The following is a 17,036-nucleotide window of genomic DNA, read 5'->3' on the forward strand; positions in this document are numbered from 1 at the left end:
CCCCCCGAGCGCATGCCCTGGAGGCCGGGGAGTGGCCGTGGCGTGCCCACGTGCGCCCTGGGGCGTGCCTCCCCTCCCCTCCCCTCCCCTCGCACCTGCCGCGACCGAAGGGATCCTTGGCAGCAGGGGGGACGGAATGAGCGGTGCCCTGCCTTGGCCGGACAGGGGCTTCTTGGCCACCCCCCTCCCGGAGATTCTGTCGCGTGGCCGGGTGGCAGCGCCGCCTCTCTAGCGGCTGAGCAGCGGCCCAGGAAGGGCCTTTCCCGCCAGGAGCCTCGCGGCTGCCCCAACTCCAGGGAGACTGGGCAGGGCCTGTGGGCTGGCCTGGCCACCGAGCGGGGCCTCACCTCACGGGGTCTTCTCAGGCCTGCCCTGCTGCTGAGCGCCAGCGGCTTGCGGGGATCCAATCCAAGTGTGGCGGCACCCAAAGGCTGAAAGCTGGATCTGGGCCTTGAAATGTCAGGGGAGGTCCACACGAGGCTGAAGTGCCCAGGCCCTGCTGAGGAGGCTGCTGTTGGCAGGGGGACGGGCGGCACCCTTCTTCCCCGTCCGTCTTTCAAGGACAGGATGAGTGCGTGGCTTGGCTTGTTGAAAAGCTGCCTCTCTTCCCTTGGCGCTCAGAACCAGAGGGGTGGAGCAGGGGTGCGCTGAGACGCCACACCGGCTGCCTCCTGTTTCCGAAACGCATGCTTTAATCCCACCGCTGGGCCCTGAGAAGCCGACCTCCCCGCGGCCCACAGCCTTCCTGCCCCCAGAGCCTCAAAGCTTTGCAGGTTCCACGCGGGACAAAGCCTCCTGGGGAACGTGGCTGGTCCCCTCACTGCAGAGGGGAGAGGCTGCGTTTGCTCGAATTCCCCCTCAAAAGGCTGGGTGGTTTTCGTGGCGAGCCAAGGCACGTCCCGAACGCCCGTGCCAGAGAGTCAGCTGTGCAAAAGAAGGACGCACCAGCAGGGTCTTCCCCTCGGAACAGATGCTCTTTGTCCTGACAACTCTTGGACGGCCTCCTCCGCAGTCTGGAGTGTGGGGGGGGGGGGGGGCAGCAGAGATAAGGCTGTTTGTGTGACTGTGCTTGAGCGTTCCCTTGTGCTCTGTGATTTCGGGGAGGAGGAGGTGGTTTCCTTTCCTCACCACAAAAGGATTTCTCTGTGGAAGGCAGCAGGGCAGCCTCCCCCCAAAACGGGCCGCCCCCTCCCTCCCTCTTGCCTGAGAACCAGTTTGGTGTCGTGGTTAAGAGCGCAGACTCTAATATGGGAGAATTAGGTTTGGTACTCCACGCCTCCACATGCAGCTGCTGGTGTGACCTTGGGGCAGTCACAAGTTCTCTCAAGGGCAGTCCTCGAAAGAGCTCTCTCAGCCCCACCTGCCTCACAGGGTGTCTGTGGTGGGGAAGGGAAAGGAGATTGTAAGCCGCTCGGAGACTCCTTCGGGTAGTGAAGGGCGGGTATAGATCCAATCTCCTCCTCTTCTTTTGTCTGTGGGTCGCAGGACTGGATCCGAGGCATCCGCGGTGGCGGCGGCTCCCCTTCTGCCTCCGGGAACAACCTCAAGACCAGCTGCCGCTGGATCGTGTTCAGCACGGACTCTGCAGGTGAGCGGTCGGCAAGGCCTGGCCCAAAGGGGGGGGGGGCGCATGGCACGCTTTGACCTGGGGATGCGCCTGCATCGGCCTTGAAGGCTGTGTGAACACATGAAGCAGCCTGATCCTGAAGCAGACCCCCCCTCAGCCTGTCATGTTGTCTACTCAGACAGGCAGCAGCTCCCCAAAGTCTCCAGCAGAAAAGGGTCTTTCCCATCACCTACTGCCTGGTCCTTTTAAATTGAGATGCCTCTGGGGATTGAACCTGGGACCTCCTGCATGCCCAGCAGAGGCTCTTCCACTGAGCCACGGCCCCTCTTGACAGCTCTCCAGGGTCTCAGGCGGAGGCCTTTCCCATCACCTCCTGCCTGGTCCTTTTTAACTGGAGATGCTGCCGGGGATTGAACCTGGGACCTTCTGCATGGCAAGCAGAGGCTCTGCCACTGAGCCACGGCCCCTCTTGACAGCTCTCCAGGGTCTCAGGCGGAGGCCTTTCCCATCACCTCCTGCCTGGTCCTTTTTAACTGGAGATGCTGCCGGGGATTGAACCTGGGACCTTCTGCATGGCAAGCAGAGGCTCTGCCACTGAGCCACGGCCCCTCTTGACAGCTCTCCAGGGTCTCAGGCGGAGGCCTTTCCCATCACCTCCTGCCTGGTCCTTTTTAACTGGAGATGCTGCCGGGGATTGAACCTGGGACCTTCTGCATGGCAAGCAGAGGCTCTGCCACTGAGCCACGGCCCCTCTTGACAGCTCTCCAGGGTCTCAGGCGGAGGCCTTTCCCATCACCTCCTGCCTGGTCCTTTTTAACTGGAGATGCTGCCGGGGATTGAACCTGGGACCTTCTGCATGGCAAGCAGAGGCTCTGCCACTGAGCCACGGCCCCTCTTGACAGCTCTCCAGGGTCTCAGGCGGAGGCCTTTCCCATCACCTCCTGCCTGGTCCTTTTTAACTGGAGATGCTGCCGGGGATTGAACCTGGGACCTTCTGCATGGCAAGCAGAGGCTCTGCCACTGAGCCACGGCCCCTCTTGACAGCTCTCCAGGGTCTCAGGCGGAGGCCTTTCCCATCACCTCCTGCCTGGTCCTTTTTAACTGGAGATGCTACCAGGGGTTGAACCTGGGACCTTCTGTGTGCCAGGCAGAAGCTCTGCCACTGACCCACGCCCTCCCCCAGGTGCCACACTGTGAGTTTTTGGGGCACCAAGTGAAAGTAGCTGTAGCATCACTTTGGGCAAACGGACTGAGGGAAGGGGCCTGGATTCCCACCAAGATCACTTGGCATCTTGTTGCTCGGTAGTAGCGTCCACCATTCGATGATGTGAGGATGGAGACGCTCCCTCATCTCCAGCACCCCCCCCCCCGTCTGCACGCTTCCCCCATGCCCTAGAGAGCCTGGGTGGGGTGAACAGCCTGGGTGCTGCTGCAGGGGAGGCCTGTGATCCCACCTGGCCCAACCCCTTTTTCTTCCAGGTGTGCTGGGCGTTGTGCCACTGGAGAGCCGAGATGGGGACGAGAGGCCCGTTTCCCAGCTGCGTTGCCATTCAGGTGAGTCTGGGAGGCAAGCAGAGGTCTCACTCCGCCTGTGGTCCTCTCGGTCTGCTTCTTACCCCGCCTCACCTCCCAGAAACTCAGGGAGGCACACGGGACCTCGCGCCCTCCTCCCTTTTATCCTCTCAGGAGCCCTGCAAGGTAGGCCAAGCTGAGAGGGCATGGCTGGCCCAAGGGCCCTCCCTGGGTTTATTCATTGAATTCATTTATGGCCGGGCTTTCTGCTGAGGCTGAAGGCCGACTACAGAATTAATAGCAGTGAAAGAAAACCTAAGAATAGCCCAAGAAATGCAGTACAGGAGGGGTGGATTACAAAATTAGAGAATGCGCTGAAAACACAATTGCGATGCAGAAACTAAAGTGGGACTGTGACATTTGGAGAACAGGTAACAAGGGCGTATCACAAAATTAGATAATGCAGTAAAAACAACGTGACATGCACAATGACAATGCACAGAAAGTCTCCTAGCATTTCACAGGCGTAAAAAGGCCCTCCTGGTGAGGGGGGATCTGAACCCAGAACTCGCACTGCCCACAGTTGTGACCGCACGCCAGGGTTGCCCACACCTAGAAGGCCAGATCTCTGCGAAGTTTCCGGAGTCCTCCTGTGTTTGGTCCCCAAGCAGTTCAGAGCGGGCCGGTTCTTGCCACCCTCGTGTCCTTGCGCTGCCGCTGTCCCTGCGAGAAAAGGCGCTCTTAATTCCTGGTGCTCTTTGTCTGGAGGGTGGGGGTGGGCGGGACGAGAGAAAGGCCCATCCATCCATCCATCCCCGGCCTGGCAAGCGCTGCTGACTCTTCGGGCGTGGCCTGGTTGCAGAGTGGGAACCACCTTGCAAGAGCAGACCACGTTCTTGCAGTGGAGAGGCAGGAAGCCGGAGGAGGTGTTGCCAGGGTAACGGCTGCCTGCCGGCACGTGGGCTTACCCCCGCCCCTTGTGTTGGCATGCCAGAAGAGGCCGCCTCCCTCCATGGGGGTTGGCATCTGTTCGCAGTCCCGGGGAAAAGGCAAACGGTGCTGCTGTGAGTGACCTACTTTCTCGGGTGTGCCCGCTGCCTCCATCTGCCTGTTCGCGGCTGAGCCGGGCTGCCTTTTAGGGGGCGATTCGTGCAGCTCCCAGTGGGCTGGTGTGCCACGTTTGGGTGTCACAGGGAGGGTGGTTAGCCCCAGAGAAGGAGAAGAAGAGATTGGGTTTCTACCCCACGGCCCTTCACTACCCAAAGGAGTCTCAGAGCGGCTTACAAACTCCTTTCCCTTCCCCTCCCCACGACAGACACCCCGTGTGAGGCAGGTGGGGGTTGAGAGAGCTCTTGACAGAAACGGCTCTTTTTCAAGGACAGCTCTTATCAGAACTAGGGCTTGCCCAAGGTCATCCAGCAGGTGCGAGTGGAGGAGGAGTGGGGAATCAAACCCGGTTCTCCCAGATTAGAGTCCGTGCACTTAACCACTACACCAAACTGGCAGGAGTCACTGGGTGCCCACTCTGCCTGGCCTTGTGTCACGTCCCCAGCTAAGTCACTCTCCACGCACACTATTGGCAGTGAAAAGTTTATTAGAGATATGCTTGCTGTAGGTTCAAGAACTCTTGCTAGTTGAGTTTAGTTTGGAGTCTGAAGTGTTCAGTCCACAGTCAGTAGCTGTCAGTTGTGGTCAATCTACACAGTCAGAGAAACAGTCTTCCAAACAAGCATATAGAGGTGCTGGGAAAGGCATTAAGATTCTAAAAGAAGGAGAACGTATACTTAAGCCACGTTTGGTGTCGTGGTTAAGTGCGCGGATTCTAATCGGGGAGAACCGGGTTTGCTTCCCCACTCCTCCACTCGCAGCTGCTGGATGACATTGGGCAGGCCATAGTCCTGTCAGAGCTGTTCTTGGAAAAAGAGCCGTTTCTGTCAGCGCTCTCTCTGCCCCACCTCCCTCACAGGGTGTCTGTGGTGGGGGAGGGGGAGGGAAAGGAGTTTGTAAGCTGCTCTGAGGCTCCAAGTGAAGGGTAGGGTATAAATCTAATTTCTTCGTCTTCGTCGTCTTCTGTATTTTAAGAGTGCGAAGGGGAAAAGCTGACAAGAGACCTGAGAAAAAGGGGAAAAGATTCTACTAGCAACTTAACAAATCATCCTGTAACCAATACGCTTCTTTTACCAATGAAGTTTTATTTATTGTTAACCCAGAGTCTTATCCTCAGAGCCGCATAGCCCAACGAAGGCGCCTTAGCGCTCGGGCACAATACTGTGGGAAAGGTTAATTAAAGTCTGGAATTGAATTCCTGGTGGCAGCGATAGATACTTTAAGTGAGAGAAAGAAACAACAAGAAATTTAAAACTCCTTCACACCCAACCAGACAGAATAAGAGAGAGGTACCGTCACACCCCTCTTGCAGGTACAGCATGTAAGTCTGTGCAGTCGACAGGACAGGACACCCGATAAGGGGAGTCGTAGGGTGAGAGTTACGGAAATCTGGGGGGGGGGGCTGTGATGCGGCTCCCTCACTATGTAGATCCGGGTCGAGTGGGGACCCTCCGACACATCCTGCCCTTGAGTTCCCCGATGGAAGACAGAAGAGCTATTGATGCAACAAGTAAACTCCTTTTCTCTGTTTCTCTCTCTCCCACCAGGTGTGGTGGCCGATTTTGACTTCTCTCCCTTTGACGATCAAGTGCTGGCCACGTGCTCTGCCGAGGAAGTTGTGAGTGCCAAACCTGACAGGATCCTGTCCTTTGGCAAACCTCTGAGGTCCCTGCCCGGGCTTTGCGTGTCGATGGGGGGGGGGTGGCGGGGGGGGAAGCAGCAGGAAGGGCCAAGGCTGCTGAGAAGGTTTGGGGGGTGAAGAAGCTATATTAGACGGGGAGGGGGGTATTTAGGGAGCTGGGGAGAGTAAAGGCCCCAACTTCGTGGGCAGTTAACGGAAAATTCCTCTGCAGCCGAACTTTTTCGCTTGTGCATGGACAGTGCTGCTCAGGTGGGGGGGAGCGGTGGGGAATGTCAAACAATAGCCGGGGGGGGTCACCTATCGAACTGTGTGCCACGGGGCAGCCTCAGTGTTGTGACCAATGTTCCCTCTAAGCTATGGAGTCCTGTGAGCAAAAATTCTACTCTGTGAGCTACTGGCATTAAAACTGTGAGTGAGTGATAGGGCTACTGCATAGATTAGTTTGCTCTGGAGCCTTCCTTCCTGAGCTAAGACGGAAATGTGTGAGCCAGAGGCTAAAAAAACTGTGAGCTAGCTCACACTCACTCAGCTTAGAGGGAACACTGGTTGCAAGCAATGCTCCCTCTAAGCTGTGGAGTCTTGTGAGAAAAAATCCTACTTTGTGAGCTCCTGGCATGAAAGTTGTGAGCGAGCGATTTGGCTGTACTGCATGAATTAGTTTGCTCTGGAGCCCTCCTTCCTGAGCTAAGACGAAAATGTGTGAGCCGGAGGCTAAAAAACTGTGAGCTAGCTCACACTAACTCAGTTTAGAGGGAACACTGGTTGTGAATAGGAGATTGGGGGCCGGATTAGAAGAGCGCACCTTTGAGCACGGGGCCCCACGAGAGTCCAAACGCCTTCTCCTACTCCAGAGGCGGCGAACGTAGTGACAGAGACAGCACAGCTCTTGTTGGGAGTCTGGGTGACGTGGCGCCTCGTGGGCCCCCGTGGACTCAAGCGGGGCCAGGTCCGGCCGCCGTCACCTCCTTTCCATCGTCTCCTCTGTTTGCCGCAGGTGAAGGTCTGGCGCCTCCTGGATTCCGGTCCGGATCTCTCCTCTTCCCCCAACGTGGCCTTGGGGCCGGAGGGGGGCCAGGCGGGCGTGGTCCTCTTCCACCCCACGGCAGATGGCATCCTGGCCAGCGGGGCTCCGAGGGCAGCGAAGGTGTGGGACGTGGAGCAGCAGCACCCTCTGGCAGGTAGGTCAGGAGCAGAGGCAGGGAGGGGGAGGTTCCCGGGCTCCCAGCCGCACCGGAGGGGGAATCAGGGCCTGAGCCGTCTGCTAAACTGAGGAGGAGGCACAAATAATTATGGTGCCACAAGCTGCCGATCTGCGTAGCCTGATGCCCGGCTGGATTAAGCGTGGGGCTGCCACGGGCGGGAAGGGCAAGATGGCGGTAGGACCGGTGGACGTTCTGGAGAACGTGTCCGGCGTCAAGGCGTCCTGTGGGAATTGGTGGCAACCGAGTGTTTCTTGGGGGTGGGGGGTGGGAAGGTGCCAGATTAAATCTAGGATGCCGAGTTTTCAATTGTGTGGTTTGGCTGCTGGTCTTTGGAAATGGTTTGCCGTCTGTCAGAAGTAGCCGTGGAGGGTGGCAATATTTGGGAAAAGTGGCGCCCAATTTGGGGAAAGCCATGCCAAAGCAACAACAAAGAAGTCTAGTTTGCCAACCTTTGTACCCCACAGTTTAGTCATTCTTTGGAAATCCACCTGCTTCACAAGGCTGCTGCGTTCCACTGAAACAGAGCATGTTGGGGGCAGGAGAAGACAAATGCCGTGTGTTTCCCCCCTGCTGGGGAGGGGAGGCTCAGGGACAGCAGCTGAAATCCTCCTTCCATTCACTGGAGTGCTCTCTGGAGGAGACCTTGACGACTGTCTCTTTGCTCACCTGGTATCTTCCTCCTCGTGTTATGATGGCCGCAACTCTTCACAGTAGGACACTGTAACGTAGAAATGCCACAATTGCCGGCAGAAATCATGGGTGGTGGTGAGACGTGCCATTGTATCGCAGCGGACTTGCTCCCTCTAAGCTGTGGAGTCTTGTGAGCAAAAATCCTACTTTGTGAGCTCCTGGCATTCAAGTGATGAGCGAGCCATTTGGCGTGCTGCATAAATTAAGTTTGCTCTGGAGCCACATCCTACTCGCCTGTCTCTGTGTAGTGTCTTGGGCTGCCAGCCTCCAGGCTAGGGAACTCCTGGAGGATTTGGGGGTGGAGCCCCGGGAGGACAGAGACCTCGGGGGGGGGAGTACAATGCCACAGAGCCCCCCCTCCAAAGCATCCATTGTCTCCCTCTAATCTGAGTTAGCGTGAGCTCGCTCCCAGTTTTTTAGCCTCTGGCTCACACATTTTTGTCTCCGCTCAGGAAGGATGTGGCTCCAGAGCAAACTGATTTATGCAGGAGCCAAATCCCCTACTCACAACTTTGATGCCAGTAGTAGCTCGCAAAGTGGAATTTTTGCTCACAAGACTCCACAGCTTAGAGGGACCCTTGGAAGGGACCCTGGCCTTCCTCAGCGATTTCCCATCCAAATACTAACCATGTTTGGCCCTGTTTGGCTTCCGAGGTCTGAGGAGGAGATGAGACTCGCCTGTCCCCTCCAGGTCAGGGCAAGAGGCGAAGAGAGGTGGTTCTTGCCACTGCCTTCCTGTGCCTAGCAGACCCTGGGCTTCCTCGGTGGTCTCCCACCCAAGGACTAGCCAGGGCCAACCCTGCTTCGCTGCTGGCCTCTGACGAGATGGGGCTCGCCTGGGCCGTCCAGGTGGAATCCCAAACTGGACCGTTTGTCACTGAGAGGCTCCGGTGAGGCTGGATGGGGAAAAGGGGAGGTAGACCCGTCTTCTGGGCTCAGACGTCCACAAATCTGAGTCGATGCGTGCGTGCTGGCGTAGACCCCAGATCTCTGTTAGCCAAGGGCGGCCGGGCGTTCCGTGCCTGTAGTGGAGGCAGGAGGAATTCCCAGAAACAGTGAGAGGAGAAGAGCAGAGATGAGTCACGGCTCCGCCCGTTCCGACATCTCCCGTGATACGTGCCGACAAAGGCTCCTGTCTGAGAGGCGCCTTCATGAGACGAGAGGAACGTCTTGCGAGAGGCCTCCTTGTGAAACACCCTGAAGTAGTTTCGGCTTGTGCTTGCTGGCGGGAAGGAATTTGTGAATCGGGCAGAGAGATTGTCCACCTTCTTGTCGCTGCTTCCAAAGTCCGGCGTTGAGTGGGCCGGTCAAGGGGCTGCGACGGGAGCTCCGAGCGAGTGTTGTGTCTCTCGTACAGGGAACCGTGTCTGTCTCGGTGGCTTCTGTAGCATCAGGGTTGCTGGCCCTGGGAATACGCCGGATCTGACTGCCAGGGGGGAAGGTCGAATAGCCCATCGACACGTTCTTGACGGCCGCGTGTCTGATAACCTGTGGACAAGCTCTTGAAGGTTGCCTTGAAGTTTCTCTGGGCGCAAAGACGTTTGGACACGCACACAGAAGAGATGAGGAGATATTTGGTCAGCGTCCCCAAGCCAGCTTCAACCAGACAGCAGTGAAGAAAATACCACCAGAGTGTTGGGCTGAGCCATGGAGAGCAGAAGAAGAAGTAGAAGAAGAAGAGAAGATTGGATTTATGCCCCATGGCCCTTCACTACCCAGAGGAGTCTCAGGGTGGCTTACAAACTCCTTTCCTTTCCCTCTCGACAGCAGACACCCTGGGAGGGAGGTGGGGCTGAGAGAGCTCTGGCAGAAACTGCTCTTTTTCAAGAAGAAGAAGAAGAGGAGGAGGAGGAGATTGGATTTATACCCCGTCCTTCACTACACAAAGGAGTCTCAGAGCGGCTGACAAACTCCTTTCCCTTCCCCTCCCCACAACAAACACCCTGTGAGGGAGGTGGGGCTGAGAGAGCTCTGGCAGAAACTGCTCTTTTTCAAGAAGAAGAAGAGGAGGAGGAGATTGGATTTATACCCCGTCCTTCACTACACAAAGGAGTCTCAGAGTGGCTTACAAACTCCTTTCCCTTCCCCTCCCCACAACAGACACCCTGTGAGGTTGGGTGGGGCTGAGAGAGCTCTTGACAGAAACTGCTCTTTTTCAAGGACAACTCTTATCAGAACTATGGCTTGCCCAAGGTCATCCAGCAGCTGCGAGTGGAGGCGTGGGGGAATCAAACCTGGTTCTCCCAGATTAGAGTCCGCGCCCTTCACCACGACACCAAACTGGCTCCACCCTCCAGGTCCTTCGTGGTCTCCCCGCCCAGTTTGTTGGCCCTCCAGGGCAGATCTTTGGCCGCTGTGTGTGAAAAGTCCGGTCGGGCAGAGCTGTCCTTCCTCAAAAATGAAAGATGTTTACTGGGAAGAAGACGGAGCTGGCAGAGTGTTCGGCTGCAGAGCTAACTGCCGCTGCGCCAAAAGCTGCTGATGCTCTGGGGCTGAGTGCAACAGATGACAAACCAGCTTGGGGGGGGGGGGCTTTCCAGAAACCACTGGCACCCCTCCCCCCCATCCTGCAGCAGGAGCGTGTTTCCCCCCCTTCCTTATCCCTCAGGCCCCTGCAAACATGGCACTGGGACTGGCTGGGGGCCCTGTCCATAGGGCATCTTGCACCCCTGCTGTCACAGAGGAGAGCCAGTGTCCGTTTTGGGGCCTGCCGGGGAGGGGGGTGAAGCACATGGGGAGGGATTCTCCTCGGCCCCGTTGCTGCAGGAGCCGGAAGCTGCCTTCTAGCAGCAGCAGCGTCTCTGCTGGTGCAAGACCGGAGATGTCACCGCGACCGCTTCCTCTTCCACTTCCTCTTCGCAGCTGCCTGTTTGGGGTGGATTCTCAGCTCTGCGGGGTCGGTTAGGCACGGTGGCTTTGCCCTGTGTGGCCCGCTGGATGCGCCTCCTTCTTCGGGGAGCTCCCATGCGACGTTGCATTCCTTCGGAGTGAGGCTCCTGGGGATTTGGGGGCTTTCCTCTTAAAGCCGGAGCAAAGAAAAACCTCCTTCGTGCTGACTTAGAGGGGGAGACCTTAGGGCAATTTTGCGTGGGGTGGAGAGAGTTATCATAGAATCATAGAATCATAGAATGTTAAGAGTGGGAAGGGACCTTGCAGGTCATCTAGTCCAACCCCCAGCACTCTGCAGGAGCACAGCCGAAAGAGAGCCCTACAACATACCCGGAAGACGGCCGTCCAGCCTCCGCTTGAAAACGTCCAGCGAAGGAGCATCCACCACCTCCCGAGGCAGACTGTTCCACTGCTCAAACACTAACAAAGAGAACTTTCCCCCCCTCTCCTAAAAGACTACAACATGAGGGCATCCAATGAAGCTGACGGGCAGGAGGTTCAGGATGGACAAAAGGAAATACTACTTTACACAGAGAGTGATTTAAATGTGGAATTCGCTGCCAGAGGATGTAGTGATGGCCACAGGGATAAGCAGCTTTAAAAGGGGATGAGATGGACTTGTCCTCCGTGAATCTATCAGTGGCTACTAGCCATGGTGACTGAGGGGAACCTCCATGTCCCGAGGCTCTTGTGTTCTTAAGTTTGAGATGCACCCTGTGATACAGCCCTCCTCCCAACCTGGAGAAAGGGGAACTCACTAGAGGTGCCGCGGTCCGTTTCCTTGTCATGTCTCAAATGCTCATTCAATAACCACAGTCTTTCAAAAGAAGGACAGTTTATTTTACGAAAGAACAAAGATCAGTACCTTCAAGAGTCCAAAACAGAAAACTTTAAAAAGAACCCAGCCTGCTTGAACTGTCTCACTTTGTCTTTAAAAGCAGGCTCTCGTTCCAGGCAGGTTCTTGTTCCAGGCAAAGTCTCCAGCAAGAGGGAAATAAAACTTTCAGTCTTGCCAGCCACAGATCAGATTCTCCTCCCGGTAGTCTGGCTCAGCTGTGGGCGGATCCTCCGACCTTGAGAGAGATGGAGATTAAAAACCCCCAGCCTTCTACCTACCCATTTTACCCACTGTTCGGCAGGGCCTTGCATGCTAGCGATTTAATAAACGTGACCTTTTCCAGCCAACATTCCAAGGCTTCATCCTTGACCAACATCGCCTGTTAAGTCTGTCACGCTAACCAGTCCGTCTGGCTGTTATCTTTCTCTTAACAGTAGTAAAGTTTTAAAGAGCAGGATTCAATCACAACTGATACACACTTATGTATAGGGAGGCGCTGCACACGGCAAGCTCAAGTCGGCGGGCGTGGAGCGGAGTTCCGCTTTCGAAAGGACCGTGCTCAGCCTCCACATTCCCCTCCGCCCTTCTAGCTCTCTAGCGGGCTTCTCCCCCCCCCCCAGCCCAGAGCTGAGCTGTGGTGCTTTGAAAGAAGGGGGGCGGGCAGTGCCCTGTCTCCACCTGTGTGATGGAGGGGCAGGCATAGCGTGGGCAGCAGGTGGCACCGGAACAGGACCCCCACCCACATCCACCCTCCTGCTTCTTCCTCTTCCGGGCTGCCGTTTCATGCCCCCACATGGAAGCAGCCCAGACCCCCCCCCCTCCCTCAACACGGCCTTTTCAGCCTCCAGAGGCGGCTGCAGGGGGCAGGTCTGTACGTGCCTTTTGCGGCACGGCGTAGCAGGATCCGTCTCTTTGTGTTTTGGGTAGTCACCACATTGTTTTTACATTCAGGTGGGACGCCATGTTGGTCGGAAGCAGCAGAGCAAAATTTTGAATCCAGTACACCTTTTAAGACCAACAAAGTCTTATAAGTTTATACCTTGAATAAAACGTTGTTAGACTCAAAGGTGAAACCGGAGTCAAACTTTGTTCTGTTGTTCTTACAGTTAGCTTTGCTAGAGCGCTTTCGAAATGATACCTGCCATGGTTTCATTTGGAAGAGAAGCCGTCGACGAGTGACTGAGGGTTACTTGGCTATCATAAAGAGCCTCTCCACTAAGCAATATTGTATAACGATAAAAATGTCTCACTTTGCAAGCATTAAATATTAAGCAATTCCAAAAACAGAAAGTGAACCTTATTGGGGGGGGGGGTGAATGGAAATACAACCCAGCAGTGGAAAATTTGTCCGCCTGGATTTTCAAACGCAATGGGTGTTTTTTGGGTTGAGAAAAAAGCTGCTGGTTGCCGACAGTTTCCCCCCCAGCCCCCTCTCAACTTCCACAGCACTCTCTGGAACAACGGCAGCCATTTTCCAAGATGGTGGGCAGCCAAACCGAAAGGTATAACATTTGTCAGCCTAGATTTCGGAATTCTATACTTTCCCCCCCATTAAGAAGCACCCAGCTGCTGCTAATTTCTCAAAGCTATCTTTGCGGACTTTTCTATAGAGTTATTTGGATTTCTGACCAGTCTGTTGGCAATGACCCTGCGTGTGACAAATTCTGTGGCGGATTAAATACCTTGTGTTCTCCCTGCAAATGTGGGAATGGTTCTGAGTCTGTGGCTGAGGGATGGGAGGGGGAAAGGGGTCATCGGGTGCAAATGACGGAGAGACTCCAAAGGAAACACCCAAAGGGGGGTGCTTTGGAGGGGCAGAGCCCGCCACCTCGTGTGGGCAGAAAATGAGGGGTCCGGTTGAATGGCGCCCAGTCACATGGCGGGGCCACTCTCCAGATGTGAGACGGAAAAGAGGAAGAGTCCAGCAGCCCCTTTTAAAGGCTAACAACATTTGTGGCAGGGGAGGAGCTCTTTGTTGGTCTTGAAGGTGCTCCTGGTCTCTTGCTCTTTTCTACTGCTTACAGACCGACTAACATGGCTGCCCGTCTTCAGTCAGAGCAGACAATACTGCACTCTCCAGCTCAGCGGTTACGATCTGCCTCACAACAAGCCCTGCTTTCTGTGTGTCCGCCTTCGTATGTGATGTGAGCAGGGGTTGTTTCGTAGAAAAAGAGCTAGGGGAACTCATTAGCATAACTCGTTAGCATATGCCACACCCCCTGACATCAGGGGCCTGGCGGTGGACCTGCAAGGCCGGTGGGAGTGCGAGGAAGATCCAAGGGGATCTGTCAAGGATGGGCGAGTGGGCGTCAACATGGCAAATGGGGTTCAATGTGGCCAAGTGCAAGGTGATGCACATTGGAGCCAAAAATCCTAAATATAAATACACATTGATGGGGTCTGAACTGGCAGAGACTGAGCAAGAGAGAGATCTTGGAGTTGTAGTAGATAACTCACTGAAAATGTCGAGACAGTGTGTGACTGCAATAAAGAAGGCCAATGCTATGCTGGGGATTATTAGGAAGGGTATTGAAAACAGATCAGCCAATATCATAATGCCCCTATATAAATCAATGGTGAGACCTCATTTGGAATACTGTGTGCAGTTCTGGGCACCACACCTTAAAAAGGATATTATAGCTTTGGAAAAAGTGCAGAAAAGGGCAACTCGAATGATAAAAGGGTTGGAACACTTTCCCTATGAGGAAAGGTTAAAGCGCTTAGGGCTCTTTAGCTTGGAGAAAAGACGACTGAGGGGTGACATGATCGAGGTTTATAAGATTATGCATGGGAAAGAGCAGGTAAAGAAAGAGGTACTTTTCTCCCTTTCTCACAATACAAGAACTCGTGGGCACTCCATGAAACTGCAGAGCGGTCGGGTTAGAACGGATAAAAGGAAGTACTTCTTCACCCAAAGAGTGATTAACACATGGAATTCACTGCCACAGGAAGTGGTGGGTGCTACAAGCATGGACGGCTTCAAAAGGGAATTAGATAAGCATATGGAGCAGAGGTCCATCAGTGGCTATTAGCCACAAGGTATAGCTAGGGGCTCTGGGGCAAGTGATGCTCTGTCTTCTTGGTGCTTGGGGGGGGTCAACAGTGGGAGGGCTTCTAATGTCCTGGCCCCACTGCTGGACCTCCTGATGGCACTGGTATTTCTGGCCACTGTGTGACACAGAGTGTTGGACTGGATGGGCCTTTGGCCTGATCCAACATTGGCGTCTCTTATGTTCTTATGTTCTTAAGGAAGCCCCACGAAGGCCCTCCCTAGCCCCAGGCAGGCAGGGGTGGGGAGAGGCGGGGGGGGAGCAACTTACCCTCCCTCTTCTCCTGCCTCCTCCTGGCTGAATGAGGGCCGGAAGTGGGGCGGCTGGAAGCAGGGGGCGGGGCTTCATCATGTGCCCCGCCTCCCGCACCTCACCCAGGGGAACTGCGTTCCCCCGCGATCCCCCCCCCGAAATGACCTCTGGATGTGAGTGACAACCACAGACAGGGCATTTTCAGTGGTGGCACCTTGCACACCTGCCACCTACAACGGCTCTCTTTTAGGTGCCACGTCAAAATGGTTCCGTTCACCCAGACTTTTTAATAAAGGAGCTGATCTTTTAATACCATTTTGTAGCGTGCTTTTTGGTCTCAAGACGGTTGCTACTGAAATATCGGCCTGAGTGCTCTAGGTGCGTTTTCTAACTCTGGATTTTAATAGCTTTTAACATTTTATGCTTTGTTTTGATAGTCTCCTCAAGCAGGTTCCCTGGAGAGGCAGAACAAAAATTTTCTAAACAAATAAATGCAAGGAGTGGAAGGCGACCCCAAGTTTGCTCAGCATAAGAGAGCATTGGAAGAAGGGCAGAAAGGGGGAACTAGAACGATAAAAGGGTTAGAACACTTTCCCTGTGAAGGAAGGTTGCGGCTCTTCAGCTTGGAGGTTTACAAGATTATGCATGGACTAGAGCAGGTAGAGAAAAAAGTACTTTTCTCCCTTCCTCACAATACAAGAACTCGTGGGCACTCCATGGAATTGCTGAGCAGTCGGGTTAGAACAGATAAAAGGAAGTACTTCTTCACCCAAAGAGGGATTAACATGTGGAATTCACTGCCACAGGAGGTGGCGGCAACTACAAGCATGGACGGCTTCAAGAGGGAATTAGATAAGCATATGGAGCAGAGGTCCATCCGTGGCTCTTAGCCAGAAGGGATAGATAGGAACACTCAGGCTGGGGCAAGGGATGCTCTTGTATTCTTGGTGCTTGGGGGGGAGGGGCAACAGTAGGAGGGCTTCTGGTGTCTTGGCCCCACTGCTGGACCTCCTGAGGGCCCCTGGTATTTTTGGCCCCTGTGTGACACTGAGTGCTGAACTGGATGGGCCATTGGCCTGATCCAACACTGGCTTCTCTTATGTTCTTATAAGAGGGAATTGGATGAACATATGGAGCAGAGGTCCATCCGTGGCTCTTAGCCACAAGGTACAGATAGGAACTCTCGGTCTGGGGCAAGGGATGCTCTGTCTTCTTGGTGTTTGGGGGGGGGGCAACAGTGGGAGGGGCTCCTAGTGTCCTGGCCCCACTGCTGGACCTCCTGATGGCCCCTGGTATTTCTGGCCACTGTGTGACACAGAGTGTTGGACTGGATGGGCCACTGGCCTGATCCAACACTGGCTTCTCTTATGTCCTCTTATGTTATGTGGCTTTTCATCTTCTCTGAGGTTTTGTGGTGGCGCTTCGCCTTAACAGCAGGCGCATGTTTAAAACTGCCAGATCCCAGTCCAGCCGCACCTCAGACACCAACAGGATTTTGGGAGTAGGAGCTCTGCTTTGACTCCCGAAAGTTCCTACCCCGAAAACCTTGTTGGGCTCAAAGGGGCTCCTGGACTGGAATAGAGTGTGTGAAATTGCCATTCTAAAGCGTTGGGGGGGGGGGAGGTTGAGTCTTGCCTGCCTGCCTGCCTCACCCTCGGGACAGCGGGGCCTCAAGGTGGCAGGGGCCCCCCACCCACCCCTGATGGCTGATGCCCGCCTGGCCGCTCACGGCTGGCTCTGCTGCCGGGATGTTCGGTGCTGGGAGGCTGACGGGTTCCCTCCTTTCTCCCAGAGCTGGAACCCCACGGCGATCTTCTCCAGAGTCTGGCGTGGAGCCCGGACGGTGCCCTCTTGGGGAGTTCCTGCAAAGTAGGTGGGGTGGGGGTGGGAGGGGGGCACCTCTAAGCAGCTGCCTGTGAGCCCCCTCTACAAGGGTCTCGCCTCTCAGGTTCGGACCCTGGAGCGTGACTCTTAAGGGCCTGCCTTCTTGCTGGAAATGTGCAGATGGCTGACTGGGCCTGTGGAAGCAAGCTGTGCTTGGGATGGGATGCTTCTCCCTCACCCCCCCCCCTGCAAGGAGGCGCTGCAGAAAGCCCCCTCTTCCCCCCTGCCAGAAATCCCTCTGGTTGGTTTTGGCATTCTGGTTAGCTCTCTTGTTTCCAACTCCTGGTGCCACCGGCCTGTACCTCAAGCGAACACTAGGTGGCACTGTGCACACATGCAGCCCACCTCTCTGACGCCACTGCTGGTCAAACAGGTCATCCGAGTCCCCTGTCTGCTTTTTTTG

At 55.4% G+C, this 17,036-nt stretch overlaps 1 protein-coding gene and 5 non-coding genes across 6 annotated transcripts in view; 1 reads left to right on the forward strand and 5 right to left on the reverse strand.

Moving 5' to 3' along the window:
- Positions 1 to 17,036, forward strand: part of LOC107109289 (coronin-7-like) — a 102,029-nt gene that overhangs the window by 1,223 nt on the left and 83,770 nt on the right. The window contains exons 2-6 of the mRNA XM_015409886.1: positions 1,486 to 1,588; positions 3,047 to 3,121; positions 5,734 to 5,804; positions 6,823 to 7,006; positions 16,542 to 16,618. Coding sequence (XP_015265372.1) covers positions 1,486 to 1,588; positions 3,047 to 3,121; positions 5,734 to 5,804; positions 6,823 to 7,006; positions 16,542 to 16,618 — 510 coding nt within the window. The remainder of the gene's footprint in view (positions 1 to 1,485; positions 1,589 to 3,046; positions 3,122 to 5,733; positions 5,805 to 6,822; positions 7,007 to 16,541; positions 16,619 to 17,036) is intronic.
- Positions 1,963 to 2,034, reverse strand: TRNAG-GCC. Its single transcript has one exon. It is a non-coding gene; the product is annotated as a tRNA-Gly (tRNA).
- TRNAG-GCC lies at positions 2,105 to 2,176 on the reverse strand. Its single transcript has one exon. It is a non-coding gene; the product is annotated as a tRNA-Gly (tRNA).
- On the reverse strand, positions 2,247 to 2,318 carry TRNAG-GCC. The gene has a single exon. It is a non-coding gene; the product is annotated as a tRNA-Gly (tRNA).
- TRNAG-GCC lies at positions 2,389 to 2,460 on the reverse strand. Its single transcript has one exon. It is a non-coding gene; the product is annotated as a tRNA-Gly (tRNA).
- On the reverse strand, positions 2,531 to 2,602 carry TRNAG-GCC. Its single transcript has one exon. It is a non-coding gene; the product is annotated as a tRNA-Gly (tRNA).

The sequence above is a fragment of the Gekko japonicus genome, unplaced genomic scaffold (genome assembly GCF_001447785.1).
Source record: "Gekko japonicus isolate JY-2015 unplaced genomic scaffold, Gekko_japonicus_V1.1 scaffold78, whole genome shotgun sequence".
NCBI classification, from domain to species: Eukaryota; Metazoa; Chordata; class Lepidosauria; order Squamata; family Gekkonidae; genus Gekko; species Gekko japonicus.